At 36.4% G+C, this 23674-nt stretch overlaps 1 protein-coding gene across 1 annotated transcript in view; it reads left to right on the top strand.

The window, feature by feature from the left end:
• MAN2A1 (mannosidase alpha class 2A member 1) overlaps positions 1-23674 on the top strand; it is a 161402-nt gene that overhangs the window by 114950 nt on the left and 22778 nt on the right. Inside the window, exons 14-18 of the mRNA XM_007192085.3 lie at positions 775-993; positions 1725-1847; positions 4762-4876; positions 19617-19750; positions 22556-22697. Coding sequence (XP_007192147.1) covers positions 775-993; positions 1725-1847; positions 4762-4876; positions 19617-19750; positions 22556-22697 — 733 coding nt within the window. The remainder of the gene's footprint in view (positions 1-774; positions 994-1724; positions 1848-4761; positions 4877-19616; positions 19751-22555; positions 22698-23674) is intronic.

Genomic DNA, 23674 nt, shown 5'->3' on the forward strand with positions numbered 1-23674 from the left:
ATATTAAACTGAACCCCCATATCACTGGAAGGATCTAACTTTTAGAGTTTGGAGTACTATTTAAATTGTACTGCAAACTCTATAAAGACACAGACATAAGCTAGGAACTCTAAAAGAAAATTAAAAGCCGTTGCTGGCTGCTCTTATAAATTCATAATTCTTTAGATAGAAAGGAAAGTATAGCACAAGTTTTGGTCAGATTTTACAGGAAACACCCCATTTAGAGAATGGAACAGTAGCTCCTGGAAGACAGGAGTCATGTCTCATGGTGGGTGCATCCTCCATGCCTTGTTCAGTGTCTGCTGGACCCCAGGCATTCGATGGCTGGTGTTGATTGAACTAATGTGCTTAATATTTATATTCTTACACTTACCATTTTTATTTTTAATGTACGGAAATATTATATTATTATTAAAAGATTCCTAATAATTAGGAAAAATCATTGTTCACAATAAACCCTTACCTTCACGGAGAATTTCCCTATCTGAGCATCCATTACAAGCACCGTAGGACAATTGAGGATGGTCACATAATTTCATATATTGGATGAAAGCAGTAATGTCTTTGATGGTCTTACCCACTTGAAGTTATTAGTTTCCCTGGATAAACAGAGATGTGGATACTCTACCCATAAGTTATCAAAACATATTTATGGAATAGTACTATATTCTCTTTTTTAAATATGGTAGTTTCTCCTTTTTACTAGAAGTATATATGGTTTCCTTTCAGTAGATACATTTCTCTTTAATAAATTCTCTCCTTTGTCTTGTAAAGATCTCTTTTCTAGCACAGATGCCACCATTGGGACTGAAAGTATATAAGATTTGGGAAACAGCAAGTTCAAATCCACATTTAGCTGAATATGTCCTATATAATGGTCATATAGCAAATAAAGGAATTTTCAACATGAATAATATAAAAAGTGCTCAAGAAGCTATAACTCTAGAGAACTCCTTTATTAAGCTGCGGTTTGGTCAGTCTGGGCTTATGGAGGTATGTTCTGAATAGTTCTGAAATTTATAGAAGTCTCGTCACTTTTATTATAATATATGCAGATTACTTCTGCAAAGTGGGAAAAGTGGACACAGATTCTCTGGGAGAAAGGATAGATGAGCTATATGTACCTTCTCCTTGGGGTCCACAGTGACCACTTGCTCCTTATAAGTGTGGTCTGTGGGCGGTGCTGCTCAGTGGACTGTTTGTTATTTGTCCACAAGATAAGTATGGAAGCTGTGGCTGTTTAGAAATGTTTATGGAAACTTTAAAGTAATTTGGCTGAGTAAAATTATGCCTATTGAATCTAATAATAAAAAATTTGAGTGTATATTTGGCATATCACTTTAATTTTTCTAGTAATTCACTTTCATTGTACTTTACAAAAAATATTGTTCCATGCATATTGGAAATAAAAATAAATCCACTCCTTTACTACAGAAAGTTTGAGAAGTACTGGTCTAATCTCTTAATTTGTGTATCTCTTTCCTCCTTGGTGAAATGTGTTCTTTTTGTTCCTATTGCAAAGATTTTAAATCCTAAGGTTAAGTATAAAATTTTGAGTGTTTATCTAAGAATTGTGAATATTAGAGGCTGAACGTTACCATTTTTGAATCTAATGCCAGGTAATTTTTTTTTTTTTGAAATTGACATATACATGTAACTAGATACAACTTGTTAATGTCTTAATCGTGAGTTACCTTAATTTTTTTTTTTTTTTTTATCCTTAGGAAATGATAAATAAAGGAGATGGTAAAAGTCATGAAGTCAAAGTGCAGTTTTCATGGTATGGAACCACGAGTAAAAAGGACAAAAGTGGTGCCTACCTCTTCTTACCAGATGGGGAAGCCAAGGTAAGTGCTGGTGAGCTGAGCAGTGAATAAGCACTTATTGAAAGAATAATGAGGAGCAAAATAAGTGCATCTCAATATTCTGTTATCTATTAGGAATAGATGAGCTGGCTGCATTATATATATCATTATTGACACTTAGCAATTTCTAGTTGAATGTTAGATAAACAAATCATTTCTCAGAGTTGGAATTCAGTTAGGATGCTACAGTGGACAAGTGCTCTCTATGGAAAGAAGCTAGATTTGATTTAAGATTAGGGTGCTGCCGTGTTGTTGTGTACATATGTGGCATGGCATATATATAGACACAAAATTCCTAGCCATATGAGAAAAATAGATTGACCACTGAGCCATTTTTCTCCTTGAATTTTAGCACTTTAAAAAACAAACAAAAAAATGTTTTCCTACCCTTGACTATAAAGGTAGTATATGCAAATCTTAGCACATTTAATGCAGAAAACTGAAGAAAACAATAAAATTTGCCAACTATTCCACAAGCCCATGAAAACCCCTGCCAACATTTTGATGTATTTTTACTGTCTTTTATTCTATGTGTATCTTTTTTCCCCCATTTTTAAGTTTTTGTCTTCCTACCTGAACATATTTTATTTTTCATTGTGACAATGCTCACAATCTGATATGTTCTTTGAAAACACAGTTTTAATATACACTTTTGTGTTTAAAAACTTTTAGCTATAAGATGAATAAGGTCTGAGGGTCTGATGTATAATATGGTAACTAGTTGATAGCACTGTATTATATAATTGAAATTTGCTAAGAGGGTAGAACTTAAGTGTTCTCAGACAAAAAACGTGTGTGTGTGTGTATATATGTGAAAAAAAAAAAGAATTTCCTATTGTTGCATATGTACATTTTCTCCCAATACTTTACTACTGTAATACTGTGATAAGCTTTCTCTGTAGCATTCTTTTTGTACAGTGCTAATTATTTTCTGAGAATAACTTTACAGAAGAGTCATTTTTTGTCAGTGGATGAAGCCTTTTAATGCTTTTGACATATACGTACTACTTATCTTCCCTCTAGAAAGATGGCATACATATTCACTCCCACTAGTGTTTTTTTGAGAGTAGCTCTCTAGTATGCTATTCTAAGCTCTGAGAATTGGCCATATTAAATGCTTTACCTATAATAATGAGTGAAAAATATTTTACTGTTAAGATTTTTATGATTATTAGTGAGGTTGAACATTTTTATGCCTTTATCTTTCATATTTCTTTTATGAGTTTCCTATTTAAGTTCTTTGACCATTTTTCTATCGATATGACTTGTGGATCTGTAAGTATTCTTTATATATGGTAAAATTAATCCTTTTTCCTATTTATTGCAATCCTATATCCTATTTATGCCCTCAATGTGTCATTTAGCTTGTTAATTCTTTTATTCTTCTGTTATGTAGTAGTTTTTAATTTTTGTGTAGTCAATTTTGTATTTTTTTTCTTTAGAGTTTCTGACTTTGCTTTTACACTTACACAGGCTTTCTCCACTTTAAGATAAATTAAATATTCTCCGTATTTTGTTGCCTAGGGTCCTGTCTCCTGAAAAAGTTACTTTTGTTCTAGAAAAGCTTGCTAACCAAAATCAAATATAGATTTTAAGAGATTTTGTAGGCCACACTCAGGATTCTAGTTATTTGTCATTGTTTCTGTTTTTTTAAATCATTGAGGAATTAAAGGTAAGCTACAGCTCACAATAGGCATTTCAGGATGGGCAGTGGATCTTAAGTATAAGCTACATCAGTGTTTTCTCACTTAACAGCTTTTGTCATTAGACAGGCATTTTGTTTTGACTGACATTTTCTTTTAAAAAAAAAAAGTAGCTATGCTATAGAATATTATACATGGACAATTATAATTACTAATTTATTTTAAATGATTTTATCTTTAAATAGCTCTAATATTAGATAGAAGGATAAAGAGAATCATCATATGTTTACAAAGAAGAAATAAAAGAACATCAGGGAAAGAGACAGCTGGGTTTTTCAGAAAAAGGCCCGGACATCACCGTCCTAGGTTTCATTCTCCTCCATTACTTTCTAGCTATATGGTAATTAGGTACAAGAACTTTGTTAACTATAAAGCATTATATTAATTTCAGAATATTTTTCTCTAGCCAAAGAGATAAATTTGGAAGAAAATTACACAGTTCTGAAAATCTTGTGCTACATTGCAAGCCTAGCTTTTTATGCTATTGTTGAGCTTTCTAAGGTGTGTAATACTTAAGAAAATAAAATTCTTCATAAATGCTTTAAATTTTGTTTCTGTGTCATATAAGTTATGTGTTTCATTCCCATAGTTTCTTTAATCTAGATTCTAAATAATGAAAACTAAACCAGTGGTTGCCATAGTTCTGAGCTTGGAAGTTGGCTTTATATTCAGCTAGTTCTTTCGAGTAAAAGGGCAGTGTTAGAGTAGTAAACCTGACTGTGATTAAACTATGTTTCTGAATCCTGCTTCCTGTTTGCTTAAGATGACTCCCTGTGGTCATCCTAGCCACCTTCCCAACCCCTGAACATTAGGGAGCCATGGTTATAATAAATGTTTGCCTGAGAAAATGTCACTGCTATAGAACGATTACTCATTCTAATAAATAACATATGGACAATATAGAAAGATTGTAATTAGAAATTTTTATATCTGGGAGAAATGTTTGTAGATCATCTAGGCCAATCAGGTTGTAAAATTTTTATTTTCTATTTTCAGCAGTTTTTGTCTAATGCAAAACCTTATATTCAATTTTTGTAGCACGCACATATTCCGATACCTCGTAAGGTTTGTTTTTCACTTAAATTTACAAATATCAGGTGATATACATTTGCCAGTTTAGAAACTATAATAAACATTCCTTGGAAAAACTAAAAGCCAAAATACTTTTCTTAAAAATGTGATTTCCTCCTCAGCCTTATGTTTACACAACACCACCCTTTGTCATAGTGCAACATGGAAGGTTTTTTTCGGACGTGACTTGCTTTTTTGAACATGTTACCCACAGAGTTCGACTGTACAACATACATGGTAAGAAAACAGAGAAACGCAGATGTGAAACAAATGTATACTGATTCTTGAATTCTTGCTTTTCTTTTGTTGGTTTTAATAAATTAGCAATTGGTTTTCGGAGATGACAATCATCTGTCTAACCTTGACATCAGACTTATCGTATGATTTAAAATGTAGTATTTACCCTTTGATAATCAAAAATGGTAAAACATTTAATGCCTTACATATACTTGTTCTTTTCTTCTATATATCTTCTCTTTCCTACTGCTGTATTTGTCTTAAGTCATGTGCTCATTTCTCAGGTCTAAAAACAGTATAGTGGTTTTCTTTTATTTTATAAAATGGAAATTATATTAAATGTGGCTTTCAATTAATGGATCACTGACTACCTCTGTCACACACACACACACACACACACACACACACACACACACGGCCTGCCTTATAGAATGTATTGTCATAGTGTACTACTAGAATTTAACTTTAAAAGAAATATGTTCTCTGCTTGTTCTGCTTGTTTACGACTCTTTAGCTTGTAGAGCATAAAATCAGGCAGTTTTTATTGCTTTTAGGACAGTATTGAAGCAGCTTCTTTGTTAATCAAGTTTTAAGAAGTAGGCCTTTGATCTCATTGGAAACTGAACTGTGGACAGTGGCACTGGTCCTTCCATAGGATTTGGGTGGAGCTGTGGTTCCCAAACAATCTCAGAATTGTACAGTTTTGTTGGTTGATTCTGAATTCGCTGTTTTTAGAATGGAGTACTCTTCCAACCACAAGTTTAATCCTGATAACCAGGCCATTTACCATTATATCAACTCTCTTAGAAAGGACCTCATAAAAATGCCACTTTAAATGTTTTGTTGCTGTTAGCTAAGATGAAAAATTAGAAAAGGAAAATATTCTTTCCCAGAATCTTTTTATTTTTAATTAATTTATTTATTTATTTTTATTTATTTATTTTTTGGCTGTATTGGGTCTTCGTTTCTGTGTGAGGGCTTTCTCTAGTCGTGGCAAGTGGGGGCCACTCTTCATCGCAGTGCGTGGGCCTCTCACTGTCGTGGCCTCTCTTGTTGCGGAGCACGGGCTCCAGACGCGCAGGCTCAGTAGTTGTGGCTCACGGGCCTAGTTGCTCCGCAGCATGTAGGGATCTTCCCAGACCAGGGCTCGAACCCTTGTCCCCTGCATTAGCAGGCAGATTCTCAATCACTACGCCACCAGGGAAGCCCTCTTTCCCAGAATCTTTAGGCAGGTAGACAATAAAGCATTTAAAAACCAGTGATAAAATGAATGGGCAGGCACTGTTTACTTTCTAGGTATTGTGGGGAAGCAAAGGCTGCTATGTTCAGGGAATTTCTTAGACAACTAAGTTCAGTTTTCAAATTTCAGTGTCTAAATTTGATTTTGTTTTTAGTTAACTTTCTTAAACTTCAGATCTCAACGATGTTTGCCTTTTGGTAGAATTTCAGGTGTGGACAAACTTTCTCATGTGACTTCTTAGGTAGTAATGTGATAATGTTTTCAGGATGACCCATTATTCATATGTTGAATTAAGAAGTAAAAGGTCTTTTAGAAGATGGTAAAGTCATATTAGACACTAACTTTGTGTCTTTTGCAATTCTCTGAAATCACTTTGCTACCTACAAGAAAGTCTGTAGTTTTGAAATAATCTTTTATTTAGTGTCCCAAACCTTTTAAGTCAGAAACACTATTTTTGGCTATCTCTTTGTACTCTTGCATAAGCCATTGTTTACTGTTTCTGAGAGCCCTAAAACTCCATCTTCAGCTGTGGCCAAAGGTTTCATTTTTTTTTTTTTTTTTTTTAAGCAGTGATTTTTTGTTTTTATTTATTTATTTATTTATTTATTTGGCTGTGTTGGGTCTTCGTTTCTGTGTGAGGGCTTTCTCCAGTTGCGGCAAGCGGGGGCCACTCCTCATCGCGGTGCGCGGGCCTCTCACCGTCGCCGCCTCTCTTGCTGCGGAGCACAGGCTCCAGACGCGCAGGCTCAGTAGTTGTGGCTCACGGGCCCAGTTGCTCCGCGGCATGTGGGATCTTCCCAGACCAGGGCTCGAACCCGTGTCCCCTGCATTGGCAGGCAGATTCTCAACCACTGCGCCACCAGGGAAGCCCCAAAGGTTTCATTTTATGGGTAGAAAATAGCATGATCACACAGGAGATGTGCTTATCTACTTTTAAGTTTGCTTAAAACTGTTGTGTTTTAATGGAGAAGTTCTTCCTTGAATATAACATGGCACCGTTTGGCACAGATCTCCATCATCAGGCTTGGTTTACTATTGCTTTTCATCAGTTATATTTAGGGATAGGCTGTGTCAGAGTTGCTGAAGCAACTCATCAGAAAAATTCCAACTTCTCAACAGGTGTATTTGCTTAATTGCTTTTGCTTCTGTTTAATTGCATCCGTCCATCAATGCAACTTCTGAGTTTTCTTCGGTTGGCCATGGAATCTGGGTCTCATATCAAAGGGTGGTTTTTGTAAGTTAGAGGGCCCTCTTCTGCTTCTGTGGCTGTAGCCTAGCTTGCCATCATGCTTCAGTGGCCAATTTGGAAATTGTTAGGCTCTGACTTGGCCCGTTTACTTATTTCAATAAACACACACTCATTAGAACTAAATGCTTGTCTTTTCTCCTCTTCCCCTCCCCTCCTGTCCCCTACTGAGCAGTCAGAAATGCCCAGGGGCTGACGAACAGCCCTTTAGCAGGAGCAGGGGCCACGGAGAATTCACTGACCCCCAGCTCTCCAAGGTGGCAGTGCTGGCTCTGATTAGTCAGTTAAGGAATAGAGGTTGTTTTGAACGGAGTACTTAGAGTATTAGCGTAACAAAAATAATAATAAAGAATAAATATGCAGACCTCAGATTGCCTCTGGATGTCTCAGTGGGTGGAATAAACTTGAGCTCAAGCCTTTTTTCCTGATGTTAGATTTTTGCAGCTTGGAAGCAGGAAGCTTCAGAAGTTTGTGGGAAATGACAGATGAATAAGTTAGATATAATGTGAAGTTAACTTAAAGTGCTGTTCAGATGAGTTTTACTGTACTTGCTTGGACTGAACCTGAAACCAGCATATGTAACTATTCAAAGTGGCAGATCCATCTTTCTTTTTGCTGTCTCAAGCCCGGAGCATTTTTTTTCCCCAACAAGACTACAGTTTGTGAAAAATGGAGATATTAGATCACCTGAAAGGCTTTCTTCCAAACTACATAGCCTCCCATGTTTGTATTTGAGCTCCTGGGAAAAAAAAAAAAAAAAAAAGCCCAGTTGTGGAGATGGAGCCTTTTCTTGGGAGCCTCTGTGACCCAATTTCCATCTGTCCTTTTCTTTCATACACTATTGCATGAGGGCACAGGTTGTCTGGATCCTGTCTTAGTGGGCTTTAATTAAATCACTAACCCAGGCCTGTGACCGAGATGTGAAATCTTCAGGCTGTTTGACTCTCTAGGTGCTCACACTACCTGAAAAGGGTTTGGTTATGCAGCGCTAAAGCGTCTGTACTAAGAAATACTTGACAGCTCTTTTGAACTTTGGCCTCTTGTAAACTAGGCTTCTGAGTGATTGATCAAAATGCATAGACAAACTGACTTTTGATCTTAGGTGCTACGAATACTTCAGCCAACTTCCAAGCTTTTATAGATTGGCTTTGGTTTTAAATTTCTTAAGATAACAAAAATATCTATTCTTGAACTTAACTTATTAAACTATTTTCAGACATAGACTAATTTTGCCCCCTTTAAACTGAGTAGATATGGTTATTCGGATGAGTATTAATGACTAGAGTCTGTTGTTAGTACCAAATTCATGATCAGTGGGGGTTGGGGGGAGGGAGACTATTAATATTTTATGATTACATACTGAAATTGTATTAGTTTACTAAACCAGTTAATCACACAAAAGATTTTATTATATCTGAGCAAGAAGGGTGAAGAAACAGAAAATGAGTTTTATTATGGATTGTCTTTACTGAGTATCCGTTCATAGTAAACCTTTCAAATTCCATTTACTTGAAACATTCTTTTAAAACCTAAGGTAATGCAAACCTGACAAAATATATTTAAATTCCTCAATCTCCTTTTTTAGTTACTCTTTGATTCTTCTCTCCATAAAGTAACTTTTGCCCAATTTAAGCTTCAGAAAACAAAGTCAAGGACAAAAATCAACCAACACTTCCCAAATTACATAAACTGTGTGATCATTGTTGATTTGAGTTGGGAGGCCTGGGTGCAGCCTGACTTCTGGTTTTGTTCTTGGTTTGGTATTTAACTTTAGTTTCTCTATTTGTGTTCTCTCCAGATTCTGAAAATAATAAGCAGTACAGTTTAAAGTCTCTCTCTTAACATCATTTAAGCTATTAAAAACACTGTGTTTTTATTTTCATTATTGTTCAGACATTACATTCAAAAGGTTTCTAGAAATATTAAATTAGAGGAAATTTTGTGCTTTCACAAGCTTTAAAACCTTCAAAAGATCAGAGCAATTTCAGAGATTTCTAATGAAACATCATGCTTTGCCTTATATCAAGTTAAATAAATCCTTTTTATGGTGACCATAACTTAATGAAATGCCCTTTTAGGACTATTTTATGATTTCTAAAAGATTATTTCGTTTGTAGAAAATAACATTTTTCTGGAGGAAAAGGTGGGAGAGGTGGGGATTAATTTTTCTTGTAGTGTAATCATCTTTCATTAAATTGAAGCTGTAAATGTTACCAGATATGCTGCTTTAGCTTTTATCATTAATCTTGGATTAGAAGATAGAATATAATACAAGCAGAAACCCCTGTACCCCCTTGTGTTACAGTAATTGGTTATTTTACCATCACAAAAAATAGGTATCTTGCTGTGATGTTATGATCAGAAAGTGACATTCATGAGCTGTAGTTTCATTTGTCTTCGGAGTTGTAATTATTAGACTGGTGCTATTTTCTGACATAAACTGCTACTTTGAAGAATTAGGTTGCTATGGGTTACCAATGTATCATGTTCATTTTCACTGGCACAAGGTTCAGGTTCCAGATCTGTTAATTTATACCTTCAAGGTTTTTTTTCCCCCTCAGGACTATGTTCTCCTAGGCAGGTGTTTGTGAGTGAGTGAGTGAGTGTGTCTGTGTAAACCATGTTTCAACCCTTAGGAGAAATATCTTAAATGCAGTAAATACTTTTGCCTGTTTTCCACCAACACATTATGAAGGTACTGCATGTAATGGATCTTGCCAAAAGAAAGTACACAGTAGCCTGGGGGTAAAATGTAATGAACTGCCATCAAGAAGTATGGAAGAAAAGACTTTCCTTTGGCTGAAATGACTGATAATTTCCTTCCAAGGGCATATTTAGCTAACAAAGAGAGGTTGCTTTGTTTTTGTTCTGTTTTGAATATATAATCTAAATGGATTCATAACATAACCCTTGACTTTTAGAGAGTCAAAATGAACTGTATCCAGTTAAACATATAAGAGAATCACATTGGGAATTAGAGATCTGAATCCTTAGTTTTGCCTCTAAGCAAGCTAGAGTGACCTTGAGTTTGTTCTTTAACTTCTTAGGAGAGAAAGACTAGATGGTCAATTAGGTATCACCATCAAAGAATCTTAACAACACTTGTTTTCACATCAAGTTTCTTTGGTGCTTGACTCCTTGCTTCTAAATTCATCTTCTAAGGATGCTTGAATCTGGGCCCCTCATCCCTGGAGTCCTTCCACTTATAAACAAGGTCTCACAGCTTCGCTGAAGTTGTTTTTATTTCCATAAAAAGATTCATGAGGATATTAAAATGGTTTGTAATCAGTCTCTCATTTTTCCCAGGACTATGTTCCATATTTAGTTTGATTTAAGAGCAAAAAGCATTAAGTAAGTTATGGCTAGGCAGACTTAGGTAATTAAAACATTTTTGGAATATCATAATATGCAATTGACTGCTAAGGATTTTTTTCCTGTTAATTGGAACTTTTAAAAAATGAAATAAGTAGCTATGTGTCAAATCTGATTATTCCCTACAGGCATGAAAAGGAAGGTTATTTTAAGGGACTATAAGCACATTCTGGTTACACAAATTCAGAACTCGGAGGTTATCTTGGGGGCTGTTTGACAGCAGCTGCTGCATTGAAGGCATAGCTTCTTAGCGGGAAATAGCATCATCTCCCACAAATATGTGTTGTACTAAACTCAGATGAAGGGAATAGGGATGGGAAACACAGGGAAGTGTGACGGTTAAGAGCTCCAACTCCAGAGTCAGCCCATGTACATTTCATTCCCAGCTCCCAAACCAGCTCTGCCACTTACCAGGTGTTTGACCTTGTGCAGGTTATTACCTACATGGTCTTGGTTTCATCATCCTGAAAATGATGACAATAATAGAGTCTTCCTCATAGGAGTGTTGGAGGATTAACTGAGTTAATGTACATAAAGCCTGACACATACTAAGTGTTGTATCTCCTTAAGAAGGATGTGCAGGCCTGAGAGAGTGGTCATTGGAGGGTTGAGGGATTTGGAGAAGATTTGATAAAGGAAGTGAGTTTTTGAGATTCTAGGTCTTAGAGAAATGTCACTTGAATGGGCAGAAAAGAGGAAAAGAATATCACAAAGTATGAAGTGGTGTAGGTGAGATCAAATTTCCTTGTTCCTATAAGAATTTGAAGAATCAAAGTCCATTACATATTTGTAATTTGACATCTAGTTTTCCTTTCTACATTTAAATATTTGCAAAGGGTTTTATTTTTGGTATACTGTAAATATTGACATTTTAAGATAAGCATATCCAATGGGTAGCAGTTTGATACTAAACCATGCATTTTTAAAAAGCCTCAACAAACTCTTCTTAAACAGTCAAATTTCATATCATTATTTTCTCCTTGGACTCATATTTCCATTCTACTTCCTCCACCAAATTTTATCTTAGTATAATACTTTATGCTTGAGAGTCTTATTATTGGTCAACTTTTCATTATTCTTCTGAAAGAAATATATATATGTGTGTTTTAAATAAATATATATATATATGTTTTAAAATTCTGTCATCCTAAAACTCGAAGTATTAAATTTCTTCTGGATTGAGTTATAAAAATTGTTATAGTATATGATTGATCAAAATATATAATTGATCTATATATATTACCACTTTGATCATTTATTTTATAAACTTTAATAGAAACAGTTTTCTTAATGACATGAATTGTACCCTTTGTATCCTAAATGTTTACGCATTCATTGGTAAATGTTACTTATTGCTTAGAAGAGATAGGTTTCAGCATCGATTTTATTCTTTTTGTTCTTATAAATGTAAGGCAAAGGAATGTTGCTAACATAAATAAGTAGGTGGAAATTGAAGTTTAGTTATGAGAATGCCATTTAATTCCTTGAACTCCTTCTGAGTTATATTCCATAAATCACAGTGATCTATTGCCAAACATTAATCAATTATTTTTAATGATCTACTGTCTGACAGCTTTATTAGGTAACCTTCAATTTTGTTGAAAGCCAACAATTGGAAAACCAGGTGTTTTGCAAAAATATTTGTTCCCTAGCTGTTGAAGTTCAGTCAGACACCAATACTTCAAATTGTTTTTGTTCAGCCCCCCTTGAGTTAGGGTGGGTGAGAGGCATGCTGCTGCCTTTTTTTCTTTCTTTCTTTCTTTTTTCTTTTTTTGGTTAAGCTGGGAGAAGGAATAGTGAAAGTGTGGTTTAAAAAAAAAGAAAAGAAAAGGAAGAACCACATGCTTCCATGGCAGGTCTGTTTCAGTGGAATCTGAGCTTCCTATCTAAAAGCACCTTGGAATAGAGCATGTTTGCAAGAACAGGAAGTAGGCAACTCCAGAGTGACTGTCAGTGTGGAGCCAGGCAGACCACTGAGATTACTCCAGCATCCTTCCTTCTCTGTAATAGACCAGCCCAAGTCTGGACTGTGGGTCATGAGCTGTTTATTCACCTCCCAGGTTAGTCAGACCATGTCTGTTTTGAATTTAAAAGAATGTTACTGATGTAGGTGTTAACGTTCCTCCAAAACAGGGCTTTAAAAAACCTGTTGTTGGGGCTTCCCTGGTGGCGCAGTGGTTGAGAATCTGCCTGCTAATGCAGGGGACACGGGTTCGAGCCCTGGTCTGGGAAGATCCCACATGCCACGGAGCAGCTGGGCCCGTGAGCCACAACTACTGAGCCTGCGCGTCTGGAGCCTGTGCCCCGCAACGGGAGGGGCCGCGATAGTGAAAGGCCCGCGCACCGCGATGAAGAGCGGCCCCCGCACCGCGATGCAGAGTGGCCCCCACTTGCCGCAACTAGAGAAAGCCCTCGCACGAACCGAAGACCCAACACAGCCAAAAATAAATAAATAAATAAATAAAGTAGCTATACAATTAAAAAAAAAAAAAAAAAAAAAAACCTGTTGTTTTTTAAAATCAGTGTTTATTAGAAAAAAAAAGACAGATTCCCAGTTTTGTTGTGTATGTTTCAATTATTAGGCCTTTTTCATATATATCATACTTAATTGGTAGAATCTTTAACCAGAATTTGCAATCTGTGTGATCAAAACGCTATACCTTTCTTATTATGCATTTACTTTTGTGTCATTGTGAGAATTATTGAAATGAAGAGCATAAAGTATGTAGACTAGTGCCTAGCTCATACGTTGATCAGTAAGCAGTGGTAGTTATTTATCTAGTGCTTTATAAATGAAACACAGTGACGCATCATTATTTTCTTAAATTTGAGTCTTGGAATGAAATTTACTAAACTGTGTATTCCTGAAAGCAGATGTTAAAATTTTCACTTGTGGAGAAATAATCAATGTGAACATTTACAGGCCTGGAAATCAGCAGGTACCTCAGAGGATAAATTAGATCTTGTAATGGATGATAAGTTGAGTCAGTCAACATGGATAAAAAGGTCATCCGGTTGTGGGAATTACTACCATTTCTATTCTTGGTACTTTCAGATGGGAGTACACTTTTTTTTTTTTTAAATGTAGTCATGATAATATTTGCTCTTTAGAAACATTATCTACATGTTGACCTACTAAATTTATCATTGTTGTGAGAATTGTCATTTAAGTGTATGTGTCAAACTAAGCAGTGTGTGTTAATTAATAATCATGTGTCAACTCCCAGTTAAGTTGGATAAGTTTACAAAAACAATGTCAGAAAGTAAATACACACTAGGAGAGTTATTCTTATATTTTTGATCATTTAAAGACAAAACAAAATACTCCCAAAATTGAAGGGGAGATATTCAAAATTAGAAGCCATGGTTTTTCATGACAGCTCTTATTGTCCTACTTCTGCTATGACATAAGGGCTCAGTCCCTCTCTCCGTTCAGACACAGATTTGAGGAAAAGGGATGAGGACAGCAGGTTGATAGCAAGGTTCCATTTTTGCCCCAGAGCACACATTTCAAGGACAGTCACTGAAGACCTTGCTTTAAATCTTGGGTGGGTTTTTTGAGGATTTATTTTATATTTGATTTCCTATCTATGTCACATTTCAGTTAGACTTTTGTTTGAAGGCTTAAACACCTCTCTTAGGGCTCTCACCATCAGTTTTCATTTTCCCAGGTGGGTGTGGGCCAGTTGCTGTTTTTCCATCTTGATCTGATAACTTGTCCTAAGCACACATTGAGTGCCACTAATAAGATATTGGATTCTTGCTGGAGTGAGAGAGGGGCTCTCTCTTGCTCTTTTCCCCAAGCTGCTGCCTCTCATTCTTATAACTACTTCAGTGTCGTAAGAGAGGCGTCCGATTTATATTCCTTGGAAAAGTGTGCCTTGCATTTCAGAATTGTTAGAATAAGGTGATCTAGGCAGGTGGAGAGGGCTGAATTAGGCTGGTCCAGATAGATTTTAGAATGATCTGACGTGAAGAGAGTAGATTGTGCAGAGGAGATATGCCTAGGATTCTCCAGAGGCCTTCAGTTGCTGCCCAGAGCCATGACCCCAGCCTTTCCATCTGGATGACTTAGTCATTAGACCATCCTGGATGTTTGCTCCACCTCTTCTTTCAGGCACAGGGGATGTGTTAGAGGCGCCCTCCAGTTTTTCTCTCCATACTCAGAGGAGTATGTTTCTTGGTTTCCTTAAGACCAGTGCTGAGCAATGGAGTCAAGAGGGTCTTGCCTTCCGACCCTGATCCCTTGCCTCCTTAGTTTCATTTTTCCCTGCCATCTTAGAAAATATTCTTTTTTAAAAATGCTTAAAATTATTTTTATGTATAAAATGCAAATTATATGCATGTATGTATGTGTGTGTATTTACACACATACTCTTTTGACAAAAATTTCACACATTATGGATATAACATAAAGTCTCTCTGGAATCTGTGTCTGGCCCCTATCCACTGCTCAAGAGAGGTAATACAGATATTTGCATGCTCTCTCTCTTTCTCTCTCTCTCTGTCTCACACACACACACACCCCTACAGAAATGTATAGTATTATGTTTGTCTGTTTCAGCATAAAGTTTATCGTACTGTGCAAACGCTCTGTTTGCTTTTCCCATCAGATCTTTCTCTGCCAGGACAGACAGTTGCCTCATTCTTTTCATTTGCTACACAGCATTCCATAGCATGGGTGTACCTGATTTTATTATTCATTTGCCTGTTGATGGACATCTAGCATGTTTCCCCATTTTTTTTTACTCTTGGCACCAGTGCACTGTAAACATGCTTGTGCTCGTGATTAGTGTTCATTTTAGGTAGATAAGAGAGGTAATTAGGGTATGTGTCTTTAATATTTAATATATATTACTTTATTGGCTTCTAAAGTGACTGTGACGTTTTAAAAGAGATTTTCGGATTGTTTTAAAGAAGTTTTGGGTTCTGGCAAGCCTTGTCCCTTAATTTTATTTCACTCAATTGAGTAACTCTTGCAGCTTATCAGATCCCAGATCAGTGCCCTCTCTCCTCGTTTGAAAATAATCTGTAGCTCTCCTCTCTACTTAAGCATTCCTACAAAGCTTTTCCCAATCCTTGGTCCCAAAGTAATTTCAACATTTTCCAGTAGTTGATCTGCTATTGAGACATGATGGTTGAGAGGTTTAGTCCTGGTTCTGCCAGGCCTTGTGATCTGGGGCAGATAATTTCCTCCTAGGCGTAGGGTCAGGAATGATTATATGTAAAGCCTATAGTATGCGTATGGTACATAGTAAGCACTTGGTACTTGTTGGCTGTTGTCATTCCCCCATGCAGCTGAACCCTTCACTCACTTCTTGTGTACCTATTATGTGCTGGGAGCATAAAGATAAATAAGACATGGTCCCTATACCTGAGGAACTGACCTTCTAACATGCATGTGTTTGCTCAAAATGAAAGTACTTACTCATCTTTCTATCTATTTGAACCTTATCTATAGCCCATCTGCTTTCTCCCCCGCCAGTTAACTTCTGCATCATGAGGGACAGCCTCTCACATCTTTACTCATTCTGTTTAACAGTGATTCAGCACTGACCACCTGCCCAAAACATTGTTAAAAACTGAAATATGAGATAGTGTGTAAGACAGTCTGTGTTTCTGAGCAGCTCATAGGCTCTAGGGAGGAAGAATTAAAGAGCTCCGGGGTTCTGAAACACTCGTTTGGCTTCTCTGTTATAGCTTTTCACCTGTGAACTGGCTAAATTTTACTTTTCATTGCCTATGTTAGTAAGGATAAACAATCTCCATCCTCTCTTCTCCAAGGGCACAGAGTGTGAGGTGCTAGCAAAAGGGCACTTAGTTCTCTGTTGAAACCTGGGAATGGGGCTTCCCTGGTGGCGCAGTGGTTGAGAATCTGCCTGCTAATGCAGGGGACACGGGTTCGAGCCCTGGTCTGGGAAGATCCCACATGCCACGGAGCACCTGGGCCCGTGAGCCACAATTGCTGAGCCTGCGCGTCTGGAGCCTGTGCCCCGCGACGGGAGGGGCCGCGATAGAGAAAGGCCCGCGCACCGCGATGAAGAGCGGTCCCTGCACCGCGATGAAGAGTGGCCCCCGCTTGCCGCAACTGGAGAAAGCCCTCGCACGAACCGAAGACCCAACACAGCCAAAAATAAATAAATAAATAAATAAATAAATAAAAATCAACTAAAACTTTAAAAAAAAAAAAAACCTGGGAATGGCCCCACACCCGCTCCCCCTCCCCCGTGGACTACTCTTGTTAAGTAGGAGATATTTTCTTTCCCAGGATTGAAGAAAAACTAGAAGGACTTAGAAAGCCCTGGCCATCTATGCTCAAGTAGAACCATTTTAGTAAAAGTATCTTTTGCTGCCACATCCTGCAAAGATCCAGCATATCACTGGGACCACTGGGTTTGTACCCCTGCTTCCTGGGGAGTTCTGCCCTCAGTCCCATGAGCTTCTTTGGGACTGACACATCTTAGGAATTCTTGACACAGAATAGGAAAAGTCAGCAGTCTTCTTTCTCCCTCACACATGTTCTTCTTTTAAAAATAATTATTTTTCTTTGAGAACTCAGGGATACCTCCTTGCTTTTATTACCATTACAGGTTTCATTTGGTTTGTTCACAATAAGTATATTAAGTCTGTACTTATTTTAAGTCTACCCTGGCACAGAATTTAAATTAATGTCTTGCTGAATTGTGAATGGACGTGAAGGCTCCTTTTAAAGGAGCTTTAAGCGTTTGTTGCCCCAACAGGATCTGAGCATAATACTGAGCTTGAGAAAGATGATTTTCTCAATGGAAATAATTTATCATTGCTAGAGATAATGTGAAATTACTCATTTTTTCTCGAAGCATGTTTTTTGTAAATGTTTTCCAGAGATACATACCTTGAAATTAATGATGGTCTCCTTTGTGAAGACTTTGTTTCATTTCATGTATTTTGTTGACCCCTGAGATAATAGTCCATCTAGAGAGGAGAAAACGTAAAGCAGTACTAAAAACCCTATAAATGCTTTCAGTAAAGTAGAGTCACTAGCCATCTGCTGTTTTCCCTAATGCTGCATTAATACTAGCATCTCTAGTGCTACATTTTGGGTTTTGGGCATCTTTGGTTCATTTGTGGATGCTTGTCTTTTAAAATTTTATATACAATTCATTTGGTTTTAGAAAAATATTCTGGATAATGTTAAGTATACTGGAAAGAAAGTCTGCATTTAAAGTAATGCATTTCCTAATTCAAAGAACACACTATTGTTCTATCACCAGCATACGTGCTTGCTTTCCCCCCCCCGCCCCCAAACTTCCCAATAGTGGTGAAGAAGTTTGGATCAGCTGTGTTGGCAGGTTCTTCTGGTAATTCGCAGAAGGAAATGTATGTATGCATTTAATTAGCAGAGGTTAGTGGTTCAGACTGTGGCTGTAAAGCAGGGAAAAAAATAGCACTTCCTTCCCCCACCCATGGAGATCATGCTCATCATAGTAAGAAACTGAAGTTGGCTCTGGTTGAGGTTGTTGAGTTGGAAGGACAGCATCTACCAGAAGAGAATTTCTGTGAGCATTCTGAAGATTATATTGATGAAAACTGCAGCCCATTTAGTATTGTTACCATATTATTATTTATGGTGTACAATTTCCAGTTGTACTTTTCACATAAACCTATAATGCCTGGGCCAGCTGCATTTACATTTTTTCCACAAATCCCACAGATCCAAACTTCCTTTCTATTTGCTGTCTAAATAAACTCTGGAGATTCTTCTTGGCTCCTGGAAGAAGTCTTCCTCACTCTCTTTCTCCCCTCCCTGCTTTTCTGTACACAGCCCTCTTTCTCTAAAGAGTACGCTGGTTATCAGCAGAGTGACAGATTGTGTGTGAGAAGGGGGAGAGGTGGGTCATGAATAACAACGGTGGTTAAGTGTCCAGGGTTCTTGGAACCTCCAAAAACTTCAGCTGTATGAAATAGGATATGGCCAATCTTTCTTCTTTGACCACTTTCCTAATCTTTCTCTTTCTTAGAAGATTCTACAGTGTCTTTTATATCCACTCAATCTGTATTAAGAGTGTTGGGTTTCTTCATAACTCCTCTCTCCAGCTCTGAAATAGACCCAAGGGTTCACTGAGGACCTGAAGATATAGTTAGGGTAGCATGACAGATAGAAATTAGTGAATACTTTAGGCTTATCCAAAAAAATAGAAATGTTTGATACATCTGGGACTTTTTCAAGCTCTCCTCTGCTTTATATAGCAAAGGGCAAAATGAATCGCTCCATAACAAGGGATCCTAAGAGACACCAAACTCAATTTAAATTGATTTAAGTTCTGGAGAGCTCTCCAGTTTATACTCCACAAATACTAATATGGTAATACCAGTTTTAGCCATAAATCATTGCATTGGACCTCCTGTCTCTTTTCCTGGCAATAGATCATGGGCAGTAATACACTGTCTCTTGAACCACCAGGGTGTAAATTTCACTGCTCATAATTTCCAGTGTGTGAGGAGAGCCTGGTGAAGAAGTAGGCTTGAATGGCTCTGTTGGGGAGTGGCAGTGCACATGAGTGGTGGATTGGCCTGTAGTGTGGCTGACCTTTTCCCATTTAATGTCCTCTTTCCCCTCTGGAACTCATTGCAGAATCATTTGCATATTATATTTCATCTACATTTATCTCACTGTAGCCTCTTCATCCTTCTGTTGAGTTATATATGCCCCTGAATAAATGTTTTCTATTGTCTGATTTAAAAAAAGGTGAATTGTGACACCATGTAGCATATGAGAGATAGTAAAGATAGGAAGTAAGAAACAGGAAAATACCTGTAACATTAGAAAGAGTTCTGTATAGTATATTTAAGAAAAGCGGGGCAATTATTTTTTATTAATATATATATTCTTTTAACTTTAGGAATAGAAGGACAGTCTGTGGAAATTTCCAATATTGTGGACATCCGAAAAGAACATAACCGTGAGATTGCAATGAGAATTTCTTCTAGCATCAACAACCAAAATAGATTTTATACTGACCTAAATGGATACCAGGTAATTTCCCTTTAAAATGTTTAAGTAATGGTTATAGCATGTAACTTTTATATGTGATGATGGGCCAGTTAATTTTGGATCCTTTGAAAAAATATGCTTAAGGTTGCAAATTATTTCTAAAATAAAACTGAATTTTAACAGACACTTTTAGGTTCTGTATTCAACCATATTTTCAAGGTTAGAACAAATATTTGCAAGACTATTTTGTGAAATGTCTATTTGTAAGGATTTATTTTTTCAAAGGAAGATTTAGTGACCATTATGCATGTTAAATACCTTGATGCTAAAATGTATATGAATTTATCTAATAGAAAGGAAATATTAATTAGGGACTGATGGAGTATATCTTTTTTTTTTTTCCTCATAAGGAATTGGTCTATGTATATTTAGTTTATTCCACATATGTTTTTAAATGTATGATTTAATACTGGGCTCTTTTAAATTTCAGGAAAACTCTTCTCTCTACTGATGTATATGTGTGTATACATATATACACACACATATATGTGTACATAGACATAGATATACAAATAAAAACATCAGTTTAGAAATGTGAGTAGGTGTGTATTTAGTCAAAATTTTCATGAAATAGTTTGAAATAGTAATGGGAAAATTGATTCATAAAAATTTTTAAGATTGTCATTTCTCTAATTTACTAGAGCTCTTTTGATTGTTACCTAAATCTCTGTATTCAGAGTGTATGTGTGTAACAACATATCTTTGAAATAATACTATTAGAAACATAAGCATGTTTTTGAAGCATTAGCATTTTAGAAATTTCTGGCTACGAATAGAAATAATTTCACAAATGCTGTTACTTTGATTTTCAACTGGGATGAGTGGAAGGGATTGTGATAATTTTCTCTTCTACAATTTCCTGCAAAAGTTAAATTTAAACCTTTTCAGAGCATAAAAATTACAGCATACATTTTGAATTAACATGTTAATTCTACTACAGCTGTTTGGTTTTCAAATGAAGCCCTGGCTTTATGGTGATTCATTTTCCTTGTGTACAAAAGAAAGGCTTTTCTTAAAGTCTTACAGAAGCAGTAATATTGTATGTGTGGGTGTATACATGAATGAAAAACTTAGTAAAAATGAATAAAAATGTGAATTTTCTTTACAAGGTTCGAACATTTTAATAAACAGGAAAATATTATTTTTAAGTCTATAGCCTGTTTCTTCTTTTTTAGAATAGGTCATTTCTTAAGCTTTGAAAAGAGTAGTTACTTGGGCCAAACTAGAAATCTAGACCCGCAGGTGGAGAGTGAGGGTAACAGCTACACAATTGTGACAGTTTTAAATGTCCTTTTTTTAAGTATACAACTAAATGGAGTAGGAAGATCAGGACTGGAGATTTCTTTCTAACTAGCTTACCTTCCTTCCTTCTTTTTTTTTTTTTTTTTTTAACATTTTACAGTTGTTTTTTCCACCAGTTTGTTAATTTCCTAGGCCTGTGATATAAAATGCCACTAACTGGGTGGCTTAAAACAACAAAAATTTATTCTCTCACAGTTTTGGACATTAGGAGTCCAGAATCAAGATGTAGGCAGGGCCCCACTCCCTCCATCAGCTCTAGGGAAGTGTAACCTTGCATTTTCTAGCTTCTGGTGGTTGCAGACAATCCTTGGTACTCCTTGCCTTGTAGACATATCACTCCAATCTCTGCCTGTGCTGTCACATGGTCTCCTTGTGCCTCTGAATGTCTCTTTCTGTGTCCAAATTCCCCATTTCTTGTAAGGACACCATTCTTTAGATTATTGCTCACCCTAATCCAGTATAACTTGATTTTATCTGCAGAGACCATATTTCAAAGTAAAATCACATTCACAGGTTCTGGGCGAACATGAATTTGGGGGGACACTATTCAGAACCAGTAAGTTGAACGAACTACTGCAGGGTTGTTGTGACGATTAAAGATCTTATTTGTGAAATTCTCAATACTGTGCCTGACATTAATGGTTACTCAGTACATGTTAACTATTATGTTTACGTTGAACTTCTCCTTTTCTGAGTTTCATGTCAAACTTTCATGAGTTTAAAAGAAGAGATGGCATTTTTATGTGGTATAAGTTTTCTGGTAACAGAGTCTCTGTTTGATGTCTCCTCCTGAGGTTTGAGTGAGTCTCCTTGACCCAGATCAGCTTAGTGCATTGTCAGTCTCTCAAATATAAAATTAGAGTTGTATTTCATGCATTCAGATACTAGACCAAGAAAAATTGGAATTTGGAACTATCTACATTGAAACTAAACAAGAAGAGTAAGCCTTGAATAGTTTTTAAATATAAATATGCATTTGATTGTTATAACATAGTATGTTAGAGGATTTGGTGAGGAGATGTATGGTATTTATTAAAACTGATTCAAGAATCATAAGAGATATTTCTTGAAAGGGGATAGAGAGCTATTATGCTTAGCCTTCATTACAAAAGCAGTATGTTAGATGTAAATGAGAAATGAATCCTTAATACCTTTATAATTTGTTTTATGCAAATATTGGAGAGCTAGAAGACTTGTTAAGGATTTTTATTCTGAATTTAAATAGTAATGCCTATTTTAAAAATCTGGACAAGTTCTACCTTTCTCACTTAAAAATTGTTTTCTAAGATGCTCATGATTTTTCTTCATATTGTTTTGAAGAATGTTTTCATTACTAAGTTAGCTGTTCTATTGGACAAGAAAGGTGCTGTACCTTTTTCTGTTTGGAAGAAAAACCATCTGTAGTCGATAGTAATTTTTTTAAGTACACGTGTAAATATCACTTGATTTTTTTTTTTCCTTAACGAGAACTGTTTGGTCTTACAGATTCAACCTAGAATGACACTGAGCAAATTGCCTCTTCAGGCGAACGTTTATCCGATGACTACAATGGCATATGTCCAGGATGCTGAGTATCGCTTGACCCTGCTCTCTGCTCAGTCTTTAGGTGTTTCGAGTTTGAAAAGTGGTGTGTTGTTTAGATTCTTTTTTGCTCTTATAAGTTTCGCTCCCCAGTGTATAATCTTTCTGTTGGTCATATGTATTAATTGTCATACCCAGTCACAAGCTTTCTTCTTTTGAGAACCAGACCGTTAGTTAATTTTGAACTTTGTGAGACCAACATAAAATAATAAATTTCCTTAATCTTCAGATGAAAAAAGAGGAACCTAAAAGTCCATGAAACTGATTATTTTTAAAGATAATTTACTTCTCCTGATGGCTCATTGTTTGCAGAAGTCTGTCATTATTGTGACTGATTGGGAATGGAAATTCAGACTCAAATTAAACTAAGTTTAGGTAGAGTTCAGATAACTTAACCAAGTTTGCAAAGGTGGAAAGTTACAGTTCAAACTTAGGTCCTTCTCTGAATCCCATCCTTCTAGGACACTACCACCTGAAAAGAAGAAAGGGAGTAGAGATGATACAGATATGGGGATAAAGAGGTGACAGACATGACTCTACAGATTCCAAAAGAGAGAATGAAATGGAGAGAAAGAGAAAATAGATAGTAGACGCTGATTGATTTTTTTTAGAACTTTCTATTGGGAGACTTTGTCCCTCATAATACATATTTTTAATTATCATATACATGTGAATTGCTCTTCTTTCCTTACATACTAAGAGTTGCTAAGACAAGCATGTTACGGAGCCAGGCAGATAATAAATGTGTACAGATGCCTGGCTTATTCATTTTATATTGGGCATATGCATACAAACCCACTATTTATATTAGGTATATACATGCATTCTGTACTTCCACACACAGAAAACCTTACTACTTATCACTTTTCTTTATAGCCTCCATTAGACAAAATCATGAGATCATGTCATGAAGACATGACTACAGTTATAAAATTAATAATGGCCTTACGTCGGGGCTCCAGTGGGGAGTGCTGGGATTTGAGTGAATTGCGGAGCACATCCCCCCTGTACAGTGGGGTGGCC

The sequence above is a fragment of the Balaenoptera acutorostrata genome, chromosome 2 (genome assembly GCF_949987535.1).
Source record: "Balaenoptera acutorostrata chromosome 2, mBalAcu1.1, whole genome shotgun sequence".
NCBI lineage: Eukaryota > Metazoa > Chordata > Mammalia > Artiodactyla > Balaenopteridae > Balaenoptera > Balaenoptera acutorostrata.